The 26,645-nt window shown below is 43.2% G+C and overlaps 1 protein-coding gene across 3 annotated transcripts in view; it reads right to left on the bottom strand.

The window, feature by feature from the left end:
* PCGF1 (polycomb group ring finger 1) overlaps positions 1–26,645 on the bottom strand; it is a 126,384-nt gene that overhangs the window by 55,463 nt on the left and 44,276 nt on the right. For all 3 annotated transcript variants that reach the window (XM_033955016.1, XM_033954998.1, XM_033955008.1), the window contains exons 4-5: positions 21,966–22,037; positions 19,000–19,105 (exon numbers count right to left, since the gene is read on the bottom strand). In XM_033955016.1, the coding sequence (XP_033810907.1) occupies positions 19,000–19,105; positions 21,966–22,037 (178 nt within the window). The remainder of the gene's footprint in view (positions 1–18,999; positions 19,106–21,965; positions 22,038–26,645) is intronic.

Genomic DNA, 26,645 nt, shown 5'->3' on the forward strand with positions numbered 1-26,645 from the left:
TCTTCTGATTGTGCATCCAATCTTTCTTTCAGCCTGTATGCTTTCTCTCCTCCACACCTCATTCCCTCCCTCAATTTTTTTCTTCCTCTCTCCCTGACCTTTCTTTCTTTCTCTCTTCCTGCCACCTTTCTTTTTTTCTGTTTCTCTTCTTTCCTTATGTCTCCCTGCATGCCCCCTTTCTTTCTTTCTCCCTGCGCTTCCCCAAGCCACTGCCACTGCCATCGGGGAAGAGGACCCAAACGCCACCAATGGATAACAGGCGCCAAAGCCGACGCCGCCCCATGCTCTCTCTGCTTCGGGCCGATCAATCTTCCTCTCCCCGACGTCAATTCTGCCGTCGGAGAGGAAGTTCTGCCCAGCCAAGCAGCGATTGGCCGGCCCGAACTTCCTCTCCGACGGCAGAATTGACGTCGGGGAGAGGAAGATTGATCGGCCCGATAGATCAGTGGTTCCCAACCCTGTCCTGGAGGAACACAAGGCCAATTGGGTTTTCAGGCTAGCCCTAATGAATATGCATGAAGCAAATTTGCATGCCTATCACTTCCATCATATGCAAATCTCTCTCATGCATATTCATTAGGGCTAGCCTGAAAACCCGATTGGCCTGGTGTTCCTCCAGGACAGGGTTGGGAATCACTGCGATAGATCACCAAGGCAAAGGGAGTCCTGGATGATCGATTCACTTTGCCTTGGCGAGCTACCGGTCGATCGCAATCGACCTATTGGGCACCCCTGCTCTAGCCAAACCCACTGAGCATTATTCCCAAGGTTTCCTCACTAACTGATCTACCCAATGGAAGCAGGCAGCCCCCTCAACATACTCCACATAGAGTGCTACCTTCAGGGTGAAGGCAGAAATCTCAAAAGGCTTTCTTGAGTAGCACCATCCATTGTCCTGTGGATCCTTCAGAGCCCTGCCTCTTTCCATAAGGCACAATATTTTCTTCTCTACTGCTGGACCAAGATACATCCAAGCCATCAATCTGGCCACCTTAAGACTCATGACTAGAGAGTTTCATTCCTCTGCTATCATATCCTTGGGTTGCCCTTAATTCCCTTTAATAGCAAGCTCTCTGCGTATGCCACTACCACAACCATCATTTGCTCAGCTAACTCTTTACAGCTGACAGCAAGTGGGCAATTATCTCTGTGAAAGATCTTCACATCACTGAGGCACCTATCCTCCCACTAATCCTCCTGGAGGTACATCCAGGGTCCATCAAAAACCTAATTCTAGTGAGCAAAGCAATTCCAAATCATCTAAAAGCAACTCAGGTGCAATATGGGCTCTCCTGACCTTGGAGAGACCCTCTTTTGCATGTGGGCACAATTCTGTGACCCCTACCAAGCTCCTTGCTAGCCAATCCTTCCTTAAATAATATTTTAGATCACCTAAAAAATTATTTCCAAAAATAAAAAACTAGGCCTGACTTCTACCTGGTCCATTCCACAATTGCTGGGCTCTGTACACTCAGATAACTTGATGTATAAGAGCACCAGTGGCTCTTTCTGCCCAAACTCCAGCTGTGCTGGTCCCAAAATAGCAATGGTTCCTTGAGTCTCAGCACTCCACTGAATTTGAACCATCTCATTCACACAGGGCCTTCCCTCTTCAGTTATGCTGGCCATGGAAACTGCCCAGCTACTAGCAGAAAAAGTAGGTCATGTCTTTGATTAACTATGTGCTCCCTGACTGCTTGATAACTGACTCTTCTGCAGTTTCAAGAGACTTGGAACTGAGGATCTCCATGGCATGCCTCAACCTCATGCTAAACCGCAAGCCCTGCCCCTAGGCAACTGCAGCAGAAATTTACTTGGAGGCAATTTTCTTGTTATTATTGTATCCTGTCCCTGGAGGCACTCAAGGAATCTTCTCAATGATAGGAGCATAGCTCCAAGGCATGATCAGCACATTCCCCTTAGAGGTACTTTGGGAGGGGGGGGAGTGACCTGGACAACCAGGTTCAGCACCCACAGGTGAAGTTGGGGCAGCTCTACCAGCCCACACCTCTAACATTTTTATTTTTTCCCCAAGGAAACACCTTGTCAATTCTGAATACAGTATCCCTACACAGATTAAGGGCTACAAGGCCAAGTAAGACTGCACAGGATGTTCACCTACCACCTACTTAAGTTTGAAAAATCAGTTAGTCACTTGTATCTACAGCAATAAGTATCTAATTTAATCCTTGGATTTATATACCTTGTTATCTCCTTAAAAGGAGTTTAACTTGGTTCACATAAAAATTGATAATCACAGTTAGATTAGAGAGAAAACAACTTATTAATGAAGACCCTCATCCGACATCTTAAAGAGAAAATAACTAATTTTCCTTAAAATATGCTTGTCACTTCCATCATACGCAAATCTCTCTCATGCATATTCATTAGGGCTATCCCGAAAACCTGAGTGGCTGTTGGTCCTCCAGGACAGGGTTGGGAAACATTGGTCTAGTACAATAGCTGACATAATGAAATTCCAAGGGGATATGGGTGGGACAGGGTAGATAATTATCTTACTGTCCTTGGAAAACATCTACTAAAGGTAAGTAACTTTGCTTTCTCTAAGGACAAGCAGGATGGTATATCCATAATGATAGGAATTCCTAGATACCAGGCTGGTCTTAAAAGAAAAGGGGAATAGATACAGCATCTGCAACTAGCAAAGCACAAAATGCAAACCAGAGTAACTGGATCTGGAAGGATTTTCTGCCTCAATCCACTGGTCAGCTATCACACCGAGATCTTCAGGCTGCCAATTGGACCTCAGTCAGAATGAATCTCTACCCCCACCCCCAGGTCGCATGAGTGCTGAAAAGAGAAGGGTAGCGAAACTGTTGCTGGCATCATGAGTGCTCCAAAAAACGCTATTGATGCCTAACAAAGTCAAGGAATCGAGCAAAATGCTGAGGTCCCACAAATATTCCACAGGCTGGCTATACAGGTCTGCAAAGATGCACCTGCCAGCTGTAGTCTGCTCCTCTCCTATCAGGCACAGCCAGTTCTGGAGCCGTGTAAAACCACAAACAACCCAAAAAACACCACAAAAACAAAGTAGTAAAGGGAGCAGATCAGAATGACAACTTTATGCTCACCTGCAAAAGGAAGAACTTAAGTGGGCAGCAGAGACCTGGGAGAAGGAGGATAAGCTGAAAAGCTGTGATTGACAACTTCTGCAGTATGCTTGCTAGCATGCATGAATAACCCTACGGTTGAGCATACCATTCCTACTGCACTGGAAGCAGAGACAGGGAGGTGTCAGCAGCTATGCGGGTGCCAGTAATATCAATGCTAATGTTCATACTGAATATTAGCTCCAAAACTTCTGGGTAGCAGCTAAAATGGGCTCCCATCCCTAACATGATCCAACCCCCTGCTGGCATCAGACACCCCCTCCCCCTTAGAATCCATTACATACCAACTTACCTATATCTCTTTCCAAGCCTACAGTATCATCTCTTACAGTCAAGTAGGGGAGTAGCCCTGCTAGGAGCAATTCCCAATTGCTCTTGCCCCTTTGAGCTTCATCTAGAAATGTCCACCATAAGCTCTAGCAGTAGTTTTACAGTACTACCACTAGGGGTCAGGCTACAAAGCAATGTTACTTACCGTAACAGTTGTTATCCAGGGACAGCAGGCAGCTATTCTCACTAGTGGGTGATATCATCCGACAGAGCCCCGATACGGACATCTTGCAAGCATGTCTTGCTTGAAGAAACTCAGAAGTTTCGAGATGCCCGCACCGCGCATGCGCCAGTGCCTTCCCGACCGGGCGTGTCTCCTCAGTTCAGGTAGCTAGCCTGAGAAGCCAACCCAGGGGAGGTGGGTGGGACGTGAGAATAGCTGCCTGCTGTCCCTGGATAACAACTGTTACGGTAAGTAACATTGCTTTATCCCAGGACAAGCAGGCAGGTATTTTCACTAGTGGGTGACCTCCAAGCTAACCCTAATGGGATGGTGGGAGAGTTGGCAACTTAAGAGAACAAATTTTGTAACACTGTTTGGCCAAACTGTCCATCCCGTCTGGAGAAAGTATCCAGACAATAATGAGAGGTGAATGTATGAACCGAGGACCAAGTGGCAGCCTTACAAATCTCCTCAATCGGTGTCGATCTGAGGAAGGCAACAGAGGCAGCCATTGCTCTGACCTTATGGGCTGTGACCTTACAGGGAAGGGATAATCCAGCCTGGGCATAGCAGGAAGAGATACAAGCCGCCATCCAGTTAGAGATGGTGCGCTTCGATACAGGTCGTCCCAACTTGTTTGGATCAAAGGAGACGAAAAGTTGAGGAGCAGTTCTGTGTGGCTTTGTGCGATCCAAGTAGAAAGCTAAAGCACGTTTACAGTCCAGAGTGTGTAAAGCAGATTCTCCAGGGTGAGAATGAGGCTTTGGAAAGAACACTGGAAGCACGATGGATTGATTGATGTGAAATTCAGAGACCACTTTAGGCAAGAATTTTGGATGAGTACGAAGAACCACCTTGTCATGATGGAATACAGTGAACGGTGGATCCGCCACTAGGGCCTGAAGCTCACTGACCCGGCGAGCAGACGTGAGGGCCACCAGAAAAACCACCTTCCAGGTGAGATACTTAAGTGGAGCCTTGTGGAGAGGTTCAAACGGAGGCTTCATAAGATGAGACAGGACAACATTGAGATCCCAAACCACAGGAGGAGATTTGATAGGAGGGTTGACATGAAAAAGTCCTTTCATAAATTTGGAAACCACAGGATGAGCAGACAAAGGTTTCCCCTGTAGAGGCTGATGGAAAGCCACAATAGCACTCAGGTGGACTCGTATAGAGGTAGACTTGAGACCAGACTGAGACAGGTGTAGAAGATAGTCCAATACAGAAGATAGGGAAGCTCGCTGAGGTTCCGTGGCATTGGAAATACACCAGGAAGAGAATCTAGTCCATTTTTGGGAATAGCATTGTCGAGTAGCAGGCTTCCTGGAAGCCTCCAAGACCTCCCTCACTGCTTGAGAAAACTGGTGAGGAATTATGTTGAAAGGAACCAAGCTGTCAGGTGGAGGGACTGCAGGTTGGGATGAAGTAGTGAACCTTGATGTTGAGTAAGTAGTGAAGGAAACACTGGAAGAAGTACTGGCTCCCTGCTGCACAGTTGAAGTAGAAGGGAGTACCAAGGTTGTCTGGGCCACCGAGGAGCAATCAGAATCATGGTGGCATGGTCTGATCTCAACTTGACCAGAGTCTTCTGAATGAGAGGAAATAAAGGAAACGCATATAGGAAGCGATTCCCCCAATCCAGTAGAAAGGAGTCTGCCTCGAGGCGGTGAGGAGTGTAGATCCTGGAGCAAAACTGAGGCAGTTTGAAGTTGTGGGGGGCTGCAAAGAGGTCTATCTGAGGCGTTCCCCACTGAGCAAAGATCTGATGAAGGGGGTCGGAATGGAGCATCCATTCGTGATGCTGGAGAAGACGACTCAATTTGTCTGCCAAGACGTTGTCTTTCCCCTGAATGTAGACAGCTTTGAGGAAGGTGTTGTGGCGAACCGCCCAATCCCAGACTCGAAGAGCTTCCTGACAAAGAGGGGCCGAGCCCGTGCCCCCCTGCTTGTTGACATAATACATGGCGACCTGATTGTCTGTGCGAATAAGGACCACCATGTCTTGAAGCAGATGCTGAAAAGCTTGGAGAGCATTGAAGATGGCTCTGAGCTCCAGAAGATTGATTTGATGGAGTCGTTCCGCACTGGTCCAGAACCCCTGAGTGCGAAGACCATCCAGATGAGCCCCCCATGCATAGTTCGATGAATCGGTCGTGAGAACTTTCTGGTGGGGAGGAGAGTGAAACAGCAAACCTCTGGATAGATTCGAAGAGGTCATCCACCAGAGAAGAGACTGCCGTAGAGCAGGAGTGACCACAATGTGACGGGACAATGGGTCGGACACCTGAGTCCACTGAGATGCCAGGGTCCATTGAGGAATTCTGAGATGTAGTCTGGCAAAAGGCGTCACATGAACTGTAGATGCCATGTGGCCCAAGAGGACCATCATGTGTCTCGCTGAGATGGACAGGCGAGAAGACACCGACTGGCAGAGTAGAAGGAGAGCATCCATGCGTTGAGGAGGAAGGAATGCTCGAAGTTGAATGGTATCCAGAACAGTCCCGATAAAGGGGAGAGACTGGGTGGGCTGAAGATGTGACATGGGAAAGTTGATCTCGAAGCCCAAACTCTGCAGGAAACAAATTGTAGTCAAGGTCGCCGAAATGACCCCTGGAGCCGACGGTGCCTTGAAGAGCCAGTCGTCGAGGTATGGAAACACCTGAAGACCCATGTTCCGGAGTGCAGCGGCCACCACCACCAGACACTTCGTGAAGACTCTGGGAGACGAGGAAAGGCCGAATGGAAGCACTCGATACTGCAGATGTAGATGTCCCACCCGAAATCTGACGAGGAGTATCCCATACGTTGGATCTTCTTTTGCGGGGACACCTCCGAATGACGTGAGGAGTGTCGAGATGAGTGTCGAAATCGATGCCCCTCCCGGTGCCGGGATGGAGAACGAGATCTTCTATGCATCGCACGATCCCCCGAAGCTTCCAAGGAATGGATGGGACTAGATGCAGTGGATCGCAGAGGTGGCAAGGATGCGGACTCACGCAGTGCCACCCAGGTCTGGTATGGAGTACGGAAGAACTCTTCCTGCGATGCAGTATGCCCAGGACTCAGATTATCAGGGGCTGACACAGTACTCTGCTGTCGAGGAGGCGTAATGGGCTCCAAAGGCGGCATATCACTAAATGAAGCCCGCCTCGAGGCTCCCGCCGCCCTCCGCCGATCCTCCTCGTCGAGCAGAGAGATCGAACGACGAGGAGGAGGGGGAGGGGGCGGTCCGCCCCCCTGGACCGGGACCGGGAGGTCACCCTGAATGGAGGCGATAAGCCGGGGTCCCATAGACTGCGTAAGCTCGACAAACTGAGCTTCTAGCAGGGATCGCAGCGAAGCCGATATGGAGGGATCCGCACCGAAAGGGGGTCCTCCAGCACGGTCTTCGAGCTCCTTTGTGGCCAAGTGCTTCTGCTTGCTAGCTTTAGGCACTTTGATGACCACCGGAGGGACAGTGGAAGGCGGTACCTGAGCCGAGAAGACGGGGACAGGCACCGATGCCGAACTTGAAGCAGAAGTCGGAGTGAACGATGCCGGCTTCACAATGCCAGATGCAGGAGTCGTCGATGCAGGTTTCGAACGGATCGGCGAAACATCAGCAGAAGTTGAAGCAGACGGCTCTTTGGCAGACTCCATCTTAAACATCGACTCCCAGAGCAAGCAGCGTCGTTTGAACGAGCGCGCAGTGAGCGTGGAACAAGGCCGGCACGATTTCGGAACGTGTTCTGGACCAAGACACTGAAGACAGCGTCGATGCGGGTCCGTCAACGAAATCGCACGCTGGCACTTGCTGCACTTTTTAAAACCGGTGATTGGCCGGGACATAGGCCGGAAAATCATCGCTGCAAGGTCGAAGGCGCTAGGCCTAAGCCACGAGGCCGGCCCGGCCGAACCGCCGGAACAAATAATTTTAACTTTTTTTTTTTTTTTTTTTTTGAAAATATAAAGTAAAATTGAAATAAATCAAATAAACAAAAAACGCGGTAGAAAGAAGGCAAAAATACTGAAATTCAGTCAGCGCAGAATGAAGTGAAACTTCTCAGCTCCGCGGAAAGAAAAGAACTGAGGAGACATGCCCGGTACATCGGGCGGGAAGGCACTGGCGCATGCGCGGTGCGGGCATCTCGAAACTTCTGAGTTTCTTCAAGCAAGACATGCTTGCAAGATGTCCGTATCGGGGCTCTGTCGGATGACATCACCCACTAGTGAGAATACCTGCCTGCTTGTCCTGGGATAATATATATTTTGCCAGGATACTAAAATTTTTTTTTAAAAAACTTCAATTTATATTTTTATGCTTTCCACAATTATTGCATAATTTTCAATTTTATGGTGTAATGCTCAGAAAATGGCTACAAACGTAGCTCCTTGTGCTTCTCATTAAAGAATAAAACAGCACCATTTTCAATCATCACACTTGATTAAAATATATTCATCAAAAACGTAATTACAGAAACTGACAAGAGAAGATTAAAGAGTGCACTTATCTCTTATAATTAAATTAACCCTTCTCTCAGCAAAATGTTTCTTTTCAGTGCTACTTAGACTTGCTCTAATATCAGTGAATATATCTCCATGTCACCATTATATCACCCAACTGGGATCCTGGTTTCACCTATAAAGGCTTCTTCAGGGGTAAACTGAAAAAATGAAAAACATCTTTTTCATGTGTGTCTAAACACCACATATGCCACTAAAAATAAACAGTCAAATGATTTACAGATTAACTTATCAGCCTAACTTCCATGGCTCACTCGAGAGATGGTTACAAAAGGAGGAGCAGAGGATATCCCTCGAATGAGCCATGGAAGTTAGGCTGATAAGTTAATCTGTAAATCATTTGAATGATGTTTATTTTTAGTGGAACATGTGGTGTTTAGACGCATATGAAAAATAAATTTTTTATTTTTTCAGTTTACCCCTGAAGAAGCCTTTTTAGGTGAAACTGGAATCCCAGTTGGGTGATTTATGGTGCATGGAGACAACAATCAGTTTCCTGATGGAATTTATCCTGGATGACATTCTAGAGAGGTGGTAGGTAGGATGCATAACATGGTACATACCGGTAATTCAAGTTTCGATTCAAAAGGACTTCTCTGCTAATATGACTTGTCCTAGATGGTGCCCTGAATCCAGACTCAACTTTTTTCAGCCTCAGTTCAATGTCCTATATACATTATACAACCTGTTTAGTAGCCTAAGCTTACCTAATTTCCTTCAACCTTTCTGCAGCCATTGTACCACCTCTCCCTATGTATCCCCTGCCTTCTCTTATCCCTGTCCCTTACTTCTTGCCTTGAGAATCAAAAAAATATAAAATGATTGTTTTCCAAAATTGTTATTGATTTGTTCGCCATGCAGCTGACTGGATTAAGATGTGAAATGTGGCCCTGCAGACCCTGGAGTCAATAAGGTAGCACTCCATGCTGGCTCTAATGTGTATTGATTGTAACTGCCATTCCTGCCTGTTACATGCTCAGCAGCAACATGCACTGAGTAATAAATAATTTGCTTTGCCTCTTGCTCTCTTATTTCTTTAACACTCTCCCATTGATTTTTCTTTAAAGGTTTTCTTATTTATTTCTATAGTTTTTTCCTACCTAGTTTTGAGCACTTGAATAAGGGAGATGTTGATTAAGCTCGACAAGGTCTTGGCTAACATGGTTTTCCAGGTGTGACAAAGCAGTGAGACAAAGTATTCCCATACGAATGCTGTTAGGTCACAGGAACTGACTTAAGTCACCTAATAAAAAATAAGCATCTGTCACTAGGGAGGCTTTCCTTAAACATTATCCTAATTTCTAAGAAGAAATCATGTCTCAAGATTGATAAAGTCCTGGCTATATAGGAAGGGAAGGGGAAGTACTACTTAGGTGATTTTAATATGAGAGATGTTGATTGGGGTATCCCTATTGAGGAGTTTCCTAGAAGTAGGGAGATCCAAGATTCTCTACAGGAAGAACTATTCCAGCAGTTGGTAATGGAACTCACGCAGGATGGAATTCATGCAGGTGCTTACAAATAGGAAAAGTGTTTCTGATGTTACAGTGGGTGATCATCTGGCATCCAGTGATCAGAAGTTGTAGTTTAATATTAAAACAGATGTAGAGAGGACTCATTCGAAAGTGAAGGTTCAAAATGAAACTAACATTGTCAAGATAGGAGTATACTGTACTCTTACTTCAAATAGCTGTTAGAAGGATGAAACATCCAGGGTAAGTAACCCATTTCCTAGAGGAATAATCCTGGCAGCTTGGGAGTCCCACATGCAAGACTATTATACCAGCTTGTCCTCGGAGAAACCAAAGTTACTTACCTGTAACAGGTGTTCTCCAAGGACAGCAGGTATATATTCTCACAACCTGCCTACCACCCCAAGTTGGCTTTTTAGCTTTGCTATTGAACTGCAGGGTCCAGTGAGCTGATATCAGGTGGGAAGGCACTAGCATGTGCACAGTACAGGCAGTGCTTAAAATTTAAAGTGACAGTATACTTAGCATCTGTCCTTACCAAGTTCTGTGAGATTATTATACCCGATTGTCCTGGAAGAAAATACAAAACCAAAAGAGGGGGGGGAATAGGTCTTAAATCATCTAACCAATGATATTTTGAAAAAAAGTCTAGTCAGACGCTTCAGATTCGTCAAATAGATCTTTATTGTTACACCATCAACTGGACCCGACAGTCCATGTTTCAGCTCTCATGAGACAGCCTCAGCGGTCAGAGAATATGTTTCATATAAAAAACTTCCAAGCAGTAAGGAAGATGGTTGTCTAGCTATGTCCAACAATAAACTCTTCACCACCATGTTCATTTCTTAAAGCCACTCAGTACCCTCTTTGATATGGAAGGGAAAACGGCCGCCGCATAGTCAAAGTGCTCAAAGGCCCAAGGAGATCAAGTAACTAGGATGCCAAAAACAGTTGTGTCTTATCTTTAGGAAAAACACTGCATTTGTCCCTGATACCATCTGAACAGGAGTCAAACATTGTATATTTGATGCTTCCATGCACTGCTTTGAAAGTTCTATACTCGTGTCCAAACCGGATGGTTGTAAGGGAGAAGATTTTTCCCCATTTTTGGAGGCTGAGAAGATAAGTTTACCTTATCATTCATCGATGGTACCAATATGGGTTGAAGGTGATGGTCCATAAGTCCCATAATTGAAGATGGAGTTATCTTCGCTTTTCTTTTCCCCATACTCTTAAAGCTAGTAATGCCCTGCTCCCGGCTGCTCAGGGCTCTGAAGGGACGTGTCCTGCGAGCCGTGTACCGGGGCTTGCAGATCTTTTAAGGAGACCAGATAGGACCTCATCTTAGCACTGGAAACAACCCAGCCGTGGGGATGCCTGCACTCAATCTTCAAATGTGTCCTCCGGTACTGAACAGCCCTCTATTTGGCGCTCATTAGGTACCTCGTCGAAGGCTTTCTGGAAGTCCATAGACATAGTATACCTGGACTTCCAGAAAGCCTTTGACAAGGTACCTCACGAGCGCCTACTAAGGAAACTGTGGAACCACGGGGTAGAAGGGGACATACACAGATGGATCAGAAACTGGCTGACGGACAGGAAACAGAGGGTAAGAGTAAAGGGACACTATTCTGACTGGAAAGTAGTCATGAGTGGCGTCCTACAAGGGTCAGTGCTGGGACCACTGTTGTTCAATATATTCATTAATGATCTGGAAACAGGGACGAAGTGTGAAGTTATAAAATTTGCGGATGACACAAAACTCTCTGGTACGGTTAGATCTGTTGAGGAATGTAAAGAAGTTCAAAGGGACCTGAACAAACTGAGTGGGTGGGCAAATAAATGGTAGATGAACTTCAATGTAGAGAAATGTAGTCATGCACATAGGGAAATGAAACCCGATATATAACTACACGATGGGGTGGGACGATATTGGGGGAAGGCAACCTAGAAAAAGACTTGGGGGTTTTGGTGGATAAAACAATGAAACCAGCGGCACAATGCGCAGTGGCCTCAAAAAAGGCGAACAGAATGTGGGCATTATCAAAAAAGGTATCATTACCAGAACCAAGGAGGTTATCCTCCCGCTGTATAGGGCAATGGTGCGACCGCATCTGGAGTACTGCGTTCAATACTGGTCGCCGTACCTTAAGAAGGATATGGTGATACTCGAGAGGGTCCAGAGAAGAGCAACAAAAATGATAAAGGGCATGGAGAACCTTCCATATGCTGAGAGGCTGAAGAAGCTTGGGCTCTTTTCCCTAGAAAAGCGGAGACTTAGAGGGAATATGATAGAAACTTACAAGATTATGAAGGGTATAGAGAAGGTAGAGAGGGACAGATTCTTCAGACTGGCGGGGGCAACAAAAACTAGAGGGCACTCAAAAAAATTGATGGGAGACAGATTCAGAACAAATGCTAGGAAGTTCTTCACTCAGAGGGTGGTGGACACCTGGAACTCGCTTCCAGAAGAGGTGGTAGAGCAGAGTACGATTTTGGGTTTCAAAATGGGATTGGACGAGTTCTTGAAAGAAAAGGGGATTGAAGGGTATAATTAGAGGGATACTATACAGGCAAAATGTCTTAAATAATAGATAACTTACAGGTCATTGACCTGGGGGGCCGCCACGGGAGCGGACTGCTGGGCATGATGACCTGTGGTCTGACTCGGCAGAGGCGATGCTTATGTTCTTATGATTCCTAAACATTATGAAACCTCCTGGCAGCTAACCCAAGATCTGTGGAATTACAGTTTGGCTCTGATCAGTTTAGGATTAATTTATTACCATCTAATATTTGTGTATTGATGTGTTCGTTTTAGGGCTGAACATTTAATGTGGTAATAACGCGATTAACAAGTTAATTAATGCAGTTTAAATATTTTCATGAGATTAATGTGGGCCTTGATGCTCAAAGCTCCTACAACACAGGTAAAAAAATACTGTGGTGGGAGTGTGTTTTTTTTTTTTTAACTAGCAATGCTCAGCACAACAGCATGCAAATTATATGCATGCTATTGTGAAAAGAATCGTTGGTAAAAGGTGTTTGGTGCTTGTGCCTGGTGCTTGCTCAAAAGAGCAAATACCCGTTAAACCTCCCCCCCCCCAAAAAAAAAAACATGCCCGCTGCTGCAGCTTTCCCTGCTGGCTGAAATGATCGTGCCAGGGGAATCCTTGATCAGCTCAGCCGACAGGACTACCCAAAGTCAGTAGCTTCAGGGGAGCTTTGATGGCTCACCTGACTGGAAATTTCCCTGCCATGAACAGTTCAGCTGGTAGGGAAAGTCCCTCCCCCCCCCCCACCGATTCCTTCCTCCCACCCTGAGCTCAGCAATGTTGGGTTTTAACATGACAGCAGATTCTGTTTTGCGAGTGTGTCTACTTGTATTATTGTTTTATTAGGTATCTTTATAATCCACTTTGGACAAAGACTAGAAAGCACAGTTACTTACCGTAATAGGTGTTGTCCAGGGACAGCAGGCAGATATTCTCTACATGTGGGGCGACGTCACCCAAGGAACCTCCAAGCTTGCAATTGGCCCACGCTTGTCCCTCCCACTCGGTCTACGGCATGCGTCTCCTCAGCGTGTCCTCAGTTCAGATAGCTAGCAAAGAAGCCAAACACGGGGAGGTGGGTGGGTTGCGAGAATATCTACCTGCTGTCCCTGGATAACACCTGTGCTTTATCCCAGGACAAGCAGGCAGCATATTCTCTACATGGGATGGAGGGAGAGTTGGCAATTTAGGAGAACAGATTTTGCAAAACGGACTGGCCAAAATGGCCATCACGCCTGGGGAAAGTATCCAGACAGTAGTGCCACTTGGTTCTCGGTTCATACGTTTGAACCAAGAACCGAGAACCGAGCCTTACAGATTTCCTCACGCGGAGGAAAGCAACCGACGACGCCATCGCTCTGACCTCGTGGCCAGTGACTCGACCCGGGAGGGAGAGACCAGCCTGAGCGTAACAAAATGAGATACAAGCGGCTAACCAGTTAGAAATGGTCCACTTAGAAATAGAACGACCCAAGCAATTAGGATCGAAAGAGATGAACAGCTGGGGAGCAGTACGATGAGGAGCGGTGCGCTTCAAGTAGAAGGCCAGCACACGCTTACAATCAAGAGAATGCAGAGCCACCTCTCCAGAGTGAGAGTGGGGCTTTGGAAAAAACACAGGGAGAACAATAGATTGGTTGATATGAAACTCAGAAACAACCTTAGGCAAGAACTTAGGATGGGTACGGAGCACCACCTTATCATGATAGAAGACAGTGAAAGGAGAGTCTGCTACCAAGGCTTGAAGCTCACTGACCCGACGGGCAGAAGTGAGCGCAATAAGAAACACAACCTTCCAAGTAAGATACTTCAAGTGAGCCTGCACCAGCGGCTCGAATGGGGGTTTCATCAAGCGAGCAAGGACCACGTTAAGAACCCAAACCACAGGAGGAGGCTTAAGGGGCAGATGAACGTGGAAAAGGCCTTTCATGAAGCGGGAAACCACAGGATGAACAGAGATAGGCTTCCCATCAATTGGCTGATGAAAAGCAGCAATGGCACTAAGGTGGACTCGAACTGAGGAGGACTTGAGTCCAGCGCCAGATAAGTGTAACAGATAGTCAAGGACAGCAGATAAGGAGGCAGACAACGGCTCCTGCTGTCGAGTAGCACACCAGGAAGAGAAACGGGTCCACTTCTGATGGTAACATTGGCGAGTGGACTCCTTCCGAGATGCCTCCAGGACATCCAGCAGAGGCTTTGAGAACTGGAACGAGGGCATTAAGTCTGGAGGAACCATGCCGTAAAGTGCAGAGACTGAAGGTTGGGATGAAGTAGAGAACCTCAACTCTGCGTAAGCAGAGAAGGAAAAACAGGCAGAAGAAGAGGCTCCCTGGAACTGAGTTGCAAAAGAAGGGAGAACCACGGCTGTCGGGGCCACCGAGGAGCTATCAGGATCATGGTGGCTCTCGTGGACTTGAGCCTGACGAGAGTCTTCAGAATCAGAGGAAACGGAGGGAACGCATACAGAAACAGGTTCGTCCAATCCAGCAGGAAAGCATCCGCCGAGTCCAAGTGGGGTGTAGACCCTAGAGCAGAAGCGGGACAACTTGTGATTGTGGGGGGACGCGAACAGATCGACGTCCGGGGTTCCCCAATGAGCAAATACCTGACGCAGGGTCAAGGAATGGATGGACCATTCGTGAGGCTGCAGAAGATGACTCAACTTGTCCGCCAGACAATTGTGCTGGCCCTGAATGTAGACCGCTCGAAGGAATATGTTGCGGCGAATGGCCCAATCCCAGAACCGCATCGCCTCCTGGCACAGGGACCGGGACCCCATTCCCCCCTGTTTGCTGATATAATACATGGTGACCTGGTTGTCCGTGCAGACCAGCACCACTCGGTCACAAAGCAGGTGACAAAAAGCCTTCAGGGCGAGGAAGATCGCTCGAAGCTCCAGCAGATTGATGTGACAAAGTCGGTCGGCACTGGACCAAAGACCCTGAGTGCGAAGATCGTCCAGATGAGCCCCCCAAGCATAGGCCAAGTCCATCGTCAGGACCTTCTGCGGAGGAGCATGAAACAGAAAACCTCTAGGAAGATTGGAAGAGAGCATCCACCAATGGAGAGACTGCCTCAACAAAGGAGTCATGACAATGAGTCGAGAGACAGGTTCCCAATCCTGGTTCTATTGGGACGCTAGAGTCCATTGTGGAATATGGAGGTGAAGTCTGGCAAAAGGAGTCACGTGAACCGTGGAGGCCATGTGACCTAGGAGGACCATCATGAGCTGAGCCGGGGCCAAAGATAGATGGGCTACCCTCTGGCATAAGCGAACAAGGGTCTCCTGTCAAGGCCAAGGCAAGAAGGAGTGCAGAAGAGCCATGTCCAGGACCGCTCCGATGAATTCCAGAGACTGGGATGGACAGAGCTGAGACTTGGGGAAGTTCACCTCGAAGCCGAGGCTCTGAAGGAGCAAGATGGTTTGATTCATCGCTCACATAACCTCGTGGCGAGAGAACGCTTTGATCAACCAATCGTCGAACATAAGAACATAAGAACATAAGAACATAAGCAGTGCCTCCGCCGGGTCAGACCATAGGTCCATCCTGCCCAGCAGTCCGCTCCCGCGGCGGCCCGAACAGGTCACGGCCTGTCTGAGTCACCAGAAGGGGCCCCCTTGCCACCTTGGTTTCCCATTGAGTCCTATCTTCCCATCGAAGTCCTAACCCTCCGGTCTTGCACATGCTCGACCTGGTTGGATTTCTATACTTATTACCTAGTTAGCTTTCTATACCTGTGTTACATCCCAGCACCTCTCTCAGTATCCCACGATCCCCCTATCCCTCAGGAATCCGTCCAATCCCTGTTTGAATCCTTGTACTGTACTCTGCCTGATCACTTCCTCCGGTAGCGCATTCCAAGTGTCGAGGTAGGGAAAAACATGCAGGCCACAGAGACGCAGGGCCACCACCACTAGACATTTTGTGAAGACCCTCAGAGAGGCCGCCAGGCCAAAGGGAAGAACACGATACTGGAGATGGAGATCCCCCACCCGGAATCTCAGATACCGACGAGAGGCCGGGTGTATCGGAATGTGCATGTATGCCTCCTCGAGGTCCAGTGAGCACAGCCAGTCCCCCTCGTTCAAGAGGGGGTACAAAGTAGGAAGGGTGAGCATTCTGAACCATTCCCTGACCAGAAACTTGTTCAGAGTGCGGAGGTCCAGGACTGGACGCAGATCCCCCGCCTTCTTGGGCACCAGAAAGTACCGGGAATAAAAGCCGGTGTTCCATTGGTCCAGGGAAACTTCCTCGACCGCCCAAAGGTGAAGAAAGGCCTGAGCTTCCTGCAAAAGGAGAGCAGCTGAGATCGAGCAGAAGGAAACTCTCTTAGAGGCAGGTCTGGGGGTACGTGACTGAAATGAAGGGAGTACCCCTCCCGGATGATGGAAAGCATCCAACTGTTGGTGGTAAGTCTTCCCACTGAGCATAGAAATGATGGAGACAACCCCTGATGGGGAGGGGGGAAGGCTCCATGAGGAAGGGAGCCCGAAGGCTCAGACTGGAATTGTCAAAAAGACGGCCCAGTCTTCACCGGAGCCTGGGCCTTAGGTTGACGTTGCTGCTGTTGTTGAGGTTGCTTCGGGGGAGGCCGGGAGAACACAGGAGTAGATTTGTGCAGATACCTCCGGAGAGGAATTTTGTATTGTCGAGTTGGGGGGGGCCTTCGGCTTAAGTTTCACCAGAGAGGCAAAGGACCGTTTGTGGTCCGATAGGCGCTTGGTGGCCGCTTCGATAGATTCATCGAAGAGCTCATGACCCACACACGGGAGATTGGCAAGACAATCTTGTACATTCGGATCCATATCCACAAGACAGAGCCAAGCGAGGCGACGCATGGCGACTGCAAAGGCCAAGACCCTCGAGGATAACTCGAAGGCATTGTAGGCCACCTGGAACATATAGAGACGGAGCTGGGAGAGGGTCTCCTCGAGGAGGTGAAACTACCGATGCCGAGATTCTGGAACGTCCTCCCAGAACGAGCGGAGGGCGTCCACCCAGAACCTGAGGTAGGACGTGAAGAGAAAGTTATAGTTTAGGACACGATTTGCCATCATTGAGTTTTGGTAAAGAAGGCGGCCAAACTTGTCCATTGTATGGCCCTCTCAGCCTGGAGGGATGGCAGCATAAACCTCAGAGGGGTTGGACTTCTTCAAGGAAGACCACCAAGGACTGATGAGAAAGTTGAGAACTCTCAAACCCCTTAACCGGAATCGTCCGGTAACGGGACTCCAACTTGGAGGGAATGGCCGTGACCTCACAGGGGGTCTCCAGGTTCCAGAGAAAGGTTTGCCGGAGAACCTGGTGCCAAGGCAAGCGTAATGCCTCGCGGGGCAGATGATCAACACCCATATCATCCAGATATTCCTGGGTATAACGGGACTCAGACTGGAGGTCCAGTTTCAAGGCCCTACCCATGTCAGAGATGAAATGAGTAAAGGAGGAGTGTCGAGAAGAAGACTCATCCTCCTGAGAAGACTCCGAGCGAGATCTGGGGGCAGCTGAAAAAGAGGGAGAAATTTCCCTCGAATAGTAAGCCGGGGCCTCGGAGTCCCGCGAATGGGAGACCGAACAGGCCCTACTAAAGTGACTGGGGGCGTCGAGGAGCGACCCCGTGCTAGGTGGGCCGGGAAAGACCCCCGGGGTCCGAGGAAGTAACTAGAGACGCCTTGGGGAAGACTGGGCATCAGCAGGGGGGTGCTCGAACCCCTCGCTGGCGGAATCTAACGCCCCCCTAGAGGATCTTGGAAATCTCCCCAAGGGTCCAAGTCCTCATCAATAACAACATCTTGCTCCTCTGGGCAAAAATCCTCATCCCAAGACACCCTCTGGCGCTTGGACGAGAGAGGAGTAGAGGGTGGCAAAACCACCGCTGCCTGCAGCTACACTGGGGAAGATGTCAAGGGGACTAAGAGGGGAGCCGAATTAGTCTTACTACCTGCTTTAATGGAGACTGAGGAAGACTGGATTCCAAGAGATGAAGATATCCTGATATACAAGTTTGTTCTCAGTCTCCACCTGCTGGTAGCAGTGAGGTATATAACCCATTCATAAGGACTATACCAGTCTACCAGGTGATACAAAAATACTTTTTCACCGGAAGGGTGGTGAATGCTTGGAATGACTGGGAGCTCAGACCTATAAACAGCCATGACAAAAAGAAGAAAACAAAAGGGCTGAAAAACTAAAAAGAAAAGTGGAATGAGAAGGAAATGATAAAAAAATCCTGTGCTACTCGCTGACAAGTAGCAGGAAGGCAAAAAAAAATAATTGCTGAAGAGAAAGTTCACTAGCTGCCGTGAAAGAAGATGTATCTTCTCAACTCTGTGGAGAAAATTAAACTGCAGGTCCCATGAAACTTGGGCATGCAGGCAAGAGCTTGCAAATGCATGGCATAGGCCTACCAAAGGCTTCTAAAAGTTTGTTTGGAATACTGGGTAGTGTCTCTGCCGGGGTTCCATTGGGGGACATCACCTACTTTTGAGTATCCTATGTCCTGTACGAGAACAGAGGAACCCTGATATGCTAAGTACTCAGATTTCCCACATAACTCTGCCAGTTTATCTCAGACCTAACTTTCAGTACTTGCTACATTCCAATACTGGGAGTCACATTTCTCTGGCAAAGCAGTTCTATGCTGTTTTGTTCCAGTACCGATGGTGCTCAAATTCTTCATATAAAGTTCTCCACCTAGTCAAAAGCATCCCCTCCAATAAAAGCACTTTGAATACTGTACTGTACCTTCTCGTCACTATGTTTAGATACTCTACCCTGTAGAGATAATGGACATCCCATTTCTTAAGCACCCTTCTTAAAAATGAAAGTGCTACCAACCTTTGCTTCTCCAGGCACAAGGAGACACGTTCATCATATCTATAGTAATGTGCTTTGGAATGATCAAAGGTGCTGTATGGTAACCCCATGGTTTCAGCCACTGAATCTGCAAGAAAAAACAAAACAAAAATGGAAGCAAGGGAAATTTTGGAGCAACATAAAAACAGAATCCAAGTTCAATTAGATGGCAGAGAGAGAAAGGAAAAACAAAGAACCACTACCTAGGTCTGGTTATCCAGTTCTACTAGCCTGAGTACAGACATGGAATAAGCTCAAGTGCATTACTAGTTGTAGGTCATGATACTGAATGTGCAACTGCACAATAGGAAGGATGAAGTGGGAGAGTTGAAAAACATGAGGAAGTAATAGAAATCATATATGATGGACCCTGGTATGGAAACCTCAGGAGTACGGTATGGTGAATCTCAGAATCTGTAGCTCAATAAGTTCTATTATCAGTAAGAACGAATGATTCCCAAGAAGAAAAGTAACAGGGGAGTAAAGTAAGATAACAAAAGTGATATACATCGCCCAGGTTAGGAGAATACAGACTGTGATACTTGGTACCAGCTGAAGCTAGCAACATACACAGGATGTGACTATTGAAAATCCAAAGATATATAGATGCTGCCAAGAGGCAAAGCAGGTTCCATAAGTACTTTGAACTTTAAATACCTTTCAATAAAAGCATTAGAAATATATATATATATATATATATATATATATATATATATATATATATATATATATATTTTTTTTTTTTTTTTATTCTTTATTCATTTTTAAAACTTACATAAAGTGTACAATTAATAAAACATTTAAGATTAAATACATCACTTGAATATATTTTTTTAAATTTGAACAGTCCACTATAACAATCAGAGCTACAGTCATGTGAAAAATTAGGACACCCCATGAAAGAATAGAATATTGATGGATACATGGAAAACATTGCGTTATGTCAGCAATTTAATTCCAAACCCAATACACAAAACAAATCAATCTTTATGGCTAAACTCTATAAGATTCAAATTGGCGGATTTAAAATCATTTGGAAGCATTGGATTATTGCAGGTATACGGACTTTAGATGTTGTTATTTTAAATGGTAAACTGCTTAATTTTTCACAGTTGTAACATAAATATGGTCTTAACAAATCAAAGTTTTAAATGGTTGCAGCTGAAGCAGGCTATTCAGGAGGGGTTCCCTGAATGGAAAAATCTTAATAAGTAGTATAGTCTGGAGTTTTTAAGCTTTCAGGCGGATTTCTTGGGACACCAGGCCGCACAGTGGTATAAATTGATATCTGGATTTATTAATAAAAAACCAAAGACTGGTCTTAGAAACATTTGGAGCAGTGAGATTAAGCATATATACAAAATGGAAAGAATAATTACCATACAAAGAGGGAATTATAATAATTTTTAGAAGATTTGGGAGCCATTGATAAATTATTGTAATGATTAGATGCCTTTTTTACACTGAAAGTATATTTATAATTAGGGGAAAGGGGGCGGTATATAGTTGTATTAAAGATTTAATTAATAATTATGAATGTATTATTTATATGAAATTTTGATTACAATGTCTGTGGGAAGGGTGGGGGATGGAGGAAATAAATTTATGTATTTAAGATGATAATAGAAAGAAATTCAAGTGATATGTATAAGTTCAATTGAAATAATTTTTATGTACTTGATATAAGATGAAAAATGAATAAAGAATTGGAAAAAAAAAAACAAGGACACACCATGAAATATTCAGTTCTTTCTTAAGAAATGTTCACATATCGATGTCAAATCTTTTGTTTTTATCTCTGGAATAGAAAGTGATGTAATTGCAGGTAAACAAAAGTTTTCTTGATTCACTCATGAAACAAAAGATAACTACAAAAATATGTATTCTAACTAAGCAATAAATTAGGACCCCCCCCCCCCCCATACACATATCCTCCCAAGTGGCTCAAATCACACACAGGTGTATCACATCAGGTGCACATGATTAGAACATCATTACTCAGCATTTTGAAGGAGGTTTGCCCTACTTAAAGCTCAGACATTTAGTTTGGTGTGCTCATGACTGCTGTGGTGAGAGAACACCATAGTGATATCAAAAGAGCTGTCTGAGACCTTCAGAAAGAAGATTGTAGCAGCTTATAAGTCTGGTAAGGGATTTTAAAAGATCTCAAAATAATTTGACATTAGCCATTCCACGGTCCAGAAAATAGTGTACAAGTGGAGGACTTTCTAAACAACTGCCAACATGCCAGGGCCAAGCAACCTGACCCCCAGAGCAGACCACAAGATGCTAAAAGAAATCTCCAGAAACCCTAAAATGTCATCATGGGACCTACAGTAGGTTCTTGCTACTGTTGATGTGAAAGTGCATGCCTCTACAATCAGAAAGAGATAGCACAAATTTAGCTTGCATGGGAGGTGTGCAAGGAGGAAACCTTTGCTCTCTAAGAGAAACATCAAGACCAAGTCAAAGCCCTGATCTTAATCCCATTGAGATGCTGTGGGGCAGTTGGAAACAGGCTGTACGTGCAAGACACCCCTCAAACATCTCACAGCTGAAAGAATTCTGCATAGAGAAGTGGGCCAAACTTTCCTCAGACCAATGTCAGAGACTGGTAGATGGCTACAAGAAGCATCTCACTGCAGTTATTTCAGCCAAAGGGGGTAACATATCTATTAGGGCATAGGGTGTCCTAATTTATTCCTCAGTTAGAATACACATTTTTGTGGATATCTTTTGTTTCATGAGTAAATCAAGGAATAGTTTTGTTTACCTGCAATTACATCACTTTCTATTCCAGAGATAAATTTAAAAAAAGATTTGAAATTGATATGTGAACGTTTCTTAAGAAAGAACTGAATATTTCATGGGATGTCCTAATTCTTTCACATGACTATATATCTGCCATAAGGGGAAAGAAGTAAGAATGCTATTATAAATCTCTATACCTTCATTTGTAGGTTGTACAACTCTGTCTAAACCACGTGACTGGTAGAACTCTCGTATCCGCTTATCTTCATCTGTGAAACAAAAGAAAATTGGGATCAATTCTAGTTGATTTGTAATAGAGGTTTAAGCTGGTATTGCAAGGCAGTAGGAGAACTTCATACATGAAAATCTGAACTCTAATTCTCTTCTCATATAACCCCCCCAACCTGCTTGTAAATTTAAACTCCAACATCATTTAAAATATCGCAACAATCCTGCATCATTTCTAGAAAGGCCTGCTAAAGCAGAAGAAATTGATTACTGAATAAACAAGGAGGCACTTCTCACTGTACAGATCTCTTGGACAAAAGTCTTAAGAGCTATTCAGCAAAGTTTCAAGGGGATAGCTCCTTCAATTACAGATTTTTTTTTCTATGCACAGTACAAATGTTTTCTGGAGGGACCCATTAGTTCTTCATAACATCCATAAAATGTATATAAGTACGAGGGTAAATCAAAAAGTAAAAGCAAAATATTCAACAACTTTATTTTTTTTTTTTTTTTTTTTTTTTTCTTTCCATTATATTTTTATTTTCAAATTTTACAAAAAGTGTACATAATAATAAAATACATTTGATATATGCATGGTATCACTTTTATATCTAACACAATGTATGTCTGAATTTGATTTTCCCCTTCACCCTCCCCCCACCCTTTTATTGCTTTAATATAATATTTTCAAATTTTATAAAAGTATACAACATATTGGAATACAATTGATAATTATTCAATAACATATTTATATCTACTACAATATATTCTGGATAAATTTTATTCATTTTCCCTCCCCCCACCCTTCTATTATTTTTTAATCATTTGTTACATTTTGTATCATATATTATAATATATTATATATAAATTGTTTTCCTTATCCCCCCTATATGTGTGTCATAAAAAAAAAAATCTCTAAAAGAAGAAAAGAAGAAAAAGTATTCTATTATTTAATCATTGCAGTATTTTGTCAATGGCCCCCATATTTTTATAAATTTATTATATGTCCCCTTTTGTACTGCTATTGTTCTTTCCATTTTAAAAACATGGCATATTGTATTCCACCAAAATGTGTAGTTTAGGTTGTTGTAATTTTTCCAATTGTTAGTTATATGTTGAATGGCAACCCCTGTCATAATTAATAAAAGTTTATTATTTTCTGGTGAAATTTGACTTTTTTTTCTCATCATTGTTCCAAATAAAATTGTATCATATGATATTGCAATATGATTTTCCATTAATTTATTAATTTGTGGCCAAATTGAATTCCAAAATATTTTAATATAAGGACAATGATATAATAAATGATCTAATGTCCCTGGTTCTAGATTACAGTGCCAGCATTTATTGGACTTAGAACTATCTAATTTTTGCAAACGTGTAGGGGTCCAAAAAGCTCTATGTAATAAAAAGAACCAAGTTTGTCTCATAGATGCTGACACTGTACATCTCATTCTCCAAGACCAAATTAGTGGCCATTGAGATGCAGTAATTTGATGCTTAATCTCAATGCTCCAAATGTCTCTTAGACCATTTTTTGGTTTTTTATTCAAATATCCAGATATTAATTTATACCACAATGCGGCTTGATGTCCTAGGAAGTCTGCTTTAAAGCATAAGAACTTTAAACTATATTGATTGTTTAATGATTTCCATTCAGGGAACCCAACCTGAATGGCCTGCTTCAATTGCAACCATTTAAAACTTTGTGTTTTATTAAGACCAAATCTATGTTGCAATTGTGAAAAATCCAGCAGTTTACCTTCTGAAATAATATCATCTAGAGATCTAATTCCTGCAATAATCCAGTTCTTCCAAAGGATTTGAGCTCCGCCAATTTTGATCTTGGAGTTTATCCATATGGATTGATTAGTTGATTTATATATTGGGATGGGTGTTAATTTATCAATAAATCTCAATGTTTTCCAAGTATCCATTATTATTTTATTTTCTCTGTATCTTTTAGGTATATTAATACTTGGTAAATGAACTAAATTTAGGGGAAACATAAGGCGCCATTCCAAATATAACCAATCAGGTGCATTATCTATAAGTTCTGGGAGGATCCAATACATACCCTGACGTAGAATATAGGCTTGATGGTACCTATAGAAATTTGGAAAATTTACCCCTCCCTCCTTAATTGATTTTTGTAAGGTTACTAAAGCTATTCTAGGTGTTTTACCAAGCCAAAGAAATTTTGTTAAAATTCTATTAAGCTTCTTATAAAAGGACCCCTGAAAATAAATAGGTATCATACTCATTTGGTAGCAAACCACAGGCAACATCATCATTTTAATAGTTTGAACTCTGCCCCACCAAGATATATGTAATGGGTTCCATTGTTCACATAACTCCGTTACTTTTTTTAATACATATTTTTCATTTTCTTTTACAGTATCTTCAATTGTTTTTTTAACTTGAATGCCTAGATATTTAAATCCTTCTTCTTTCCATATGAATGGAAAAATATCAAATAATCCTTTTACACAGTAAACATTCAAGGGTATAATTTCAGATTTATTCCAATTAATTTTATAACCTGAAAATTTGCCAAACTTATCAATTAATTCCAATAAAGAAGATAAGGTAGACTCTGGATTTCTCAAATAAAGCAAAATATCATCAGCATAAGCCGAAATTTTATATTCCATATCTGAATATGGAATTCCTTGTATCTCCCTCATTTGCTGTATTGCTAACAATAAGGGTTCTAATACAACATCAAATAACAAAGGAGATAAAGGACAACCTTGTCTAACTCCCCTCTGCAATTGAAAACCATCAGATATCTTATTATTAATATTTAATCTTGCAATCGGGAAGCTATACAATGTTTTTACCATTTGTATAAATCCAGAACCTATACCAAACCATTCTAAAGCCTGATACATAAAATTCCATTCTACCCTATCAAATGCTTTCTCAGCATCTAATGAAACTGTAAATGCCGGTTCATCCATTTTTTTTGATAAGTTTAGCATGTGAAATAATAGTCTAGAGTTATTGGAGGAATGTCTTTTAGCAACGAAACCCGTTTGATGCATATCTATAATATGTGGGAGAGCTTTGGCTAATCTCAAAGCCAAAATTTTCGCCAAAAGTTTATTATCAACGTTTATCAAAGATATAGGCCTGTAGTTTGAAACCAAAGTAGGATCTTTATTTGGCTTAGGCAAAACAATTATTATTGATTCAGCCATAGTACCTTTTATATTACCTTTTATAAGTTGTGTCTGATATAATTTTAATAAATGTGGGGAGAGGATATTTTGAAATGTTTTATAAAATTCTACTGTGTAACCATCACCACCTGGAGCGGATCCAACTCTAAGAGATCTCAATGCTGTTTCTAATTCTTTTAATGATATAGGTTCTTCTAAACTTCGTTTTATATGATCAGGAATCTTAGGTCCATTTATTAAATCTAAAAATTTTTTTCCATCTTTTTGTTTCTCCAAATAAGGTTCGGAAGAATATAGATCCTTATAAAAATTTAAAAATTGTTTTAATATTATATTTGTTTGATTTGTTATTATACCATTATCATCTTTTATTCCATTAATATTAGTTCTCCTTTTTTTTACCTTAAGATAATTTGCTAATAATTTTCCCGCCTTATTAGAATTTCCATAATACACCGTTTGTTTGGAAAACAAATCTTTTCTTATCATTTTTGAAGTTAATTCATTATATTTACCTTTTACTTTCAAAAGAGCTTGCAAAACTTCATATTCCCATTTACTTATCAATTTAGCTTCTAATATTTTTATTTCTTTTTCTAATTCTATATATTGTTTTTTAATTTGTTTCCTAATAAAAGCTGAATATGATATGATATTACCCCTCATAGTTGCTTTAAATGCATCCCATACATTCTCTATAGATGTATCTTCCACTAAATTTATTTGAAAAAATTCATTAATTTGTGTTTTAAAATTTTCCAAAAATTTGTCATCCACAAGCAATGCATTATCAAATCTCCAAAGAGGTCTATTATTTTCTAATTGATCTAATTGTAATTCTATCCATATTCCCGCATGATCCGAAATGATAATAGGATCAATGGAGGCTTTAATCACTTGTTGCACTTTATTTGTTGAAACAAAAATATAATCTATTCTTGAAAATGATTTATGAACCTGTGAACAAAATGAATACTCCTGATCATTAAAATGAAGAATACGCCATATATCTTTCAAATCACATGATCGAACTAAATTATCTAGACCTAAAGATTTAATATTTTTACCTGGTTTTTTATCCAATAATGGATCCATTACAGCATTAAAATCTCCAGCCACCACTAAATTAGAGGCAGCCAGTGGTAATAAAATATTTTGTAGCTTTTTGAAAAATTCTGATTGATTCGAATTAGGGGCATATATATTAAATAACGTCAGGGTATCATTTCCCATACCTATATCGATATGTATCCATCTTCCATGTGGATCTGAATATTTTACCTTTATATTGGCCATACATTTTTTATTTATAAGGATTGCAACCCCTGCTTTTTTGCCCACTGCTGGAGCAAAAAAACATTCTTTTATCCATCCACCTGATAATTTCTGTGATTCCTTCATATTAAGATGGGTCTCTTGCAGACAGTAAATATCTGCATTTTGTTTTTTTAAAAATGTTAATAT

Source organism: Geotrypetes seraphini, chromosome 1 (genome assembly GCF_902459505.1).
Source record: "Geotrypetes seraphini chromosome 1, aGeoSer1.1, whole genome shotgun sequence".
NCBI lineage: Eukaryota > Metazoa > Chordata > Amphibia > Gymnophiona > Dermophiidae > Geotrypetes > Geotrypetes seraphini.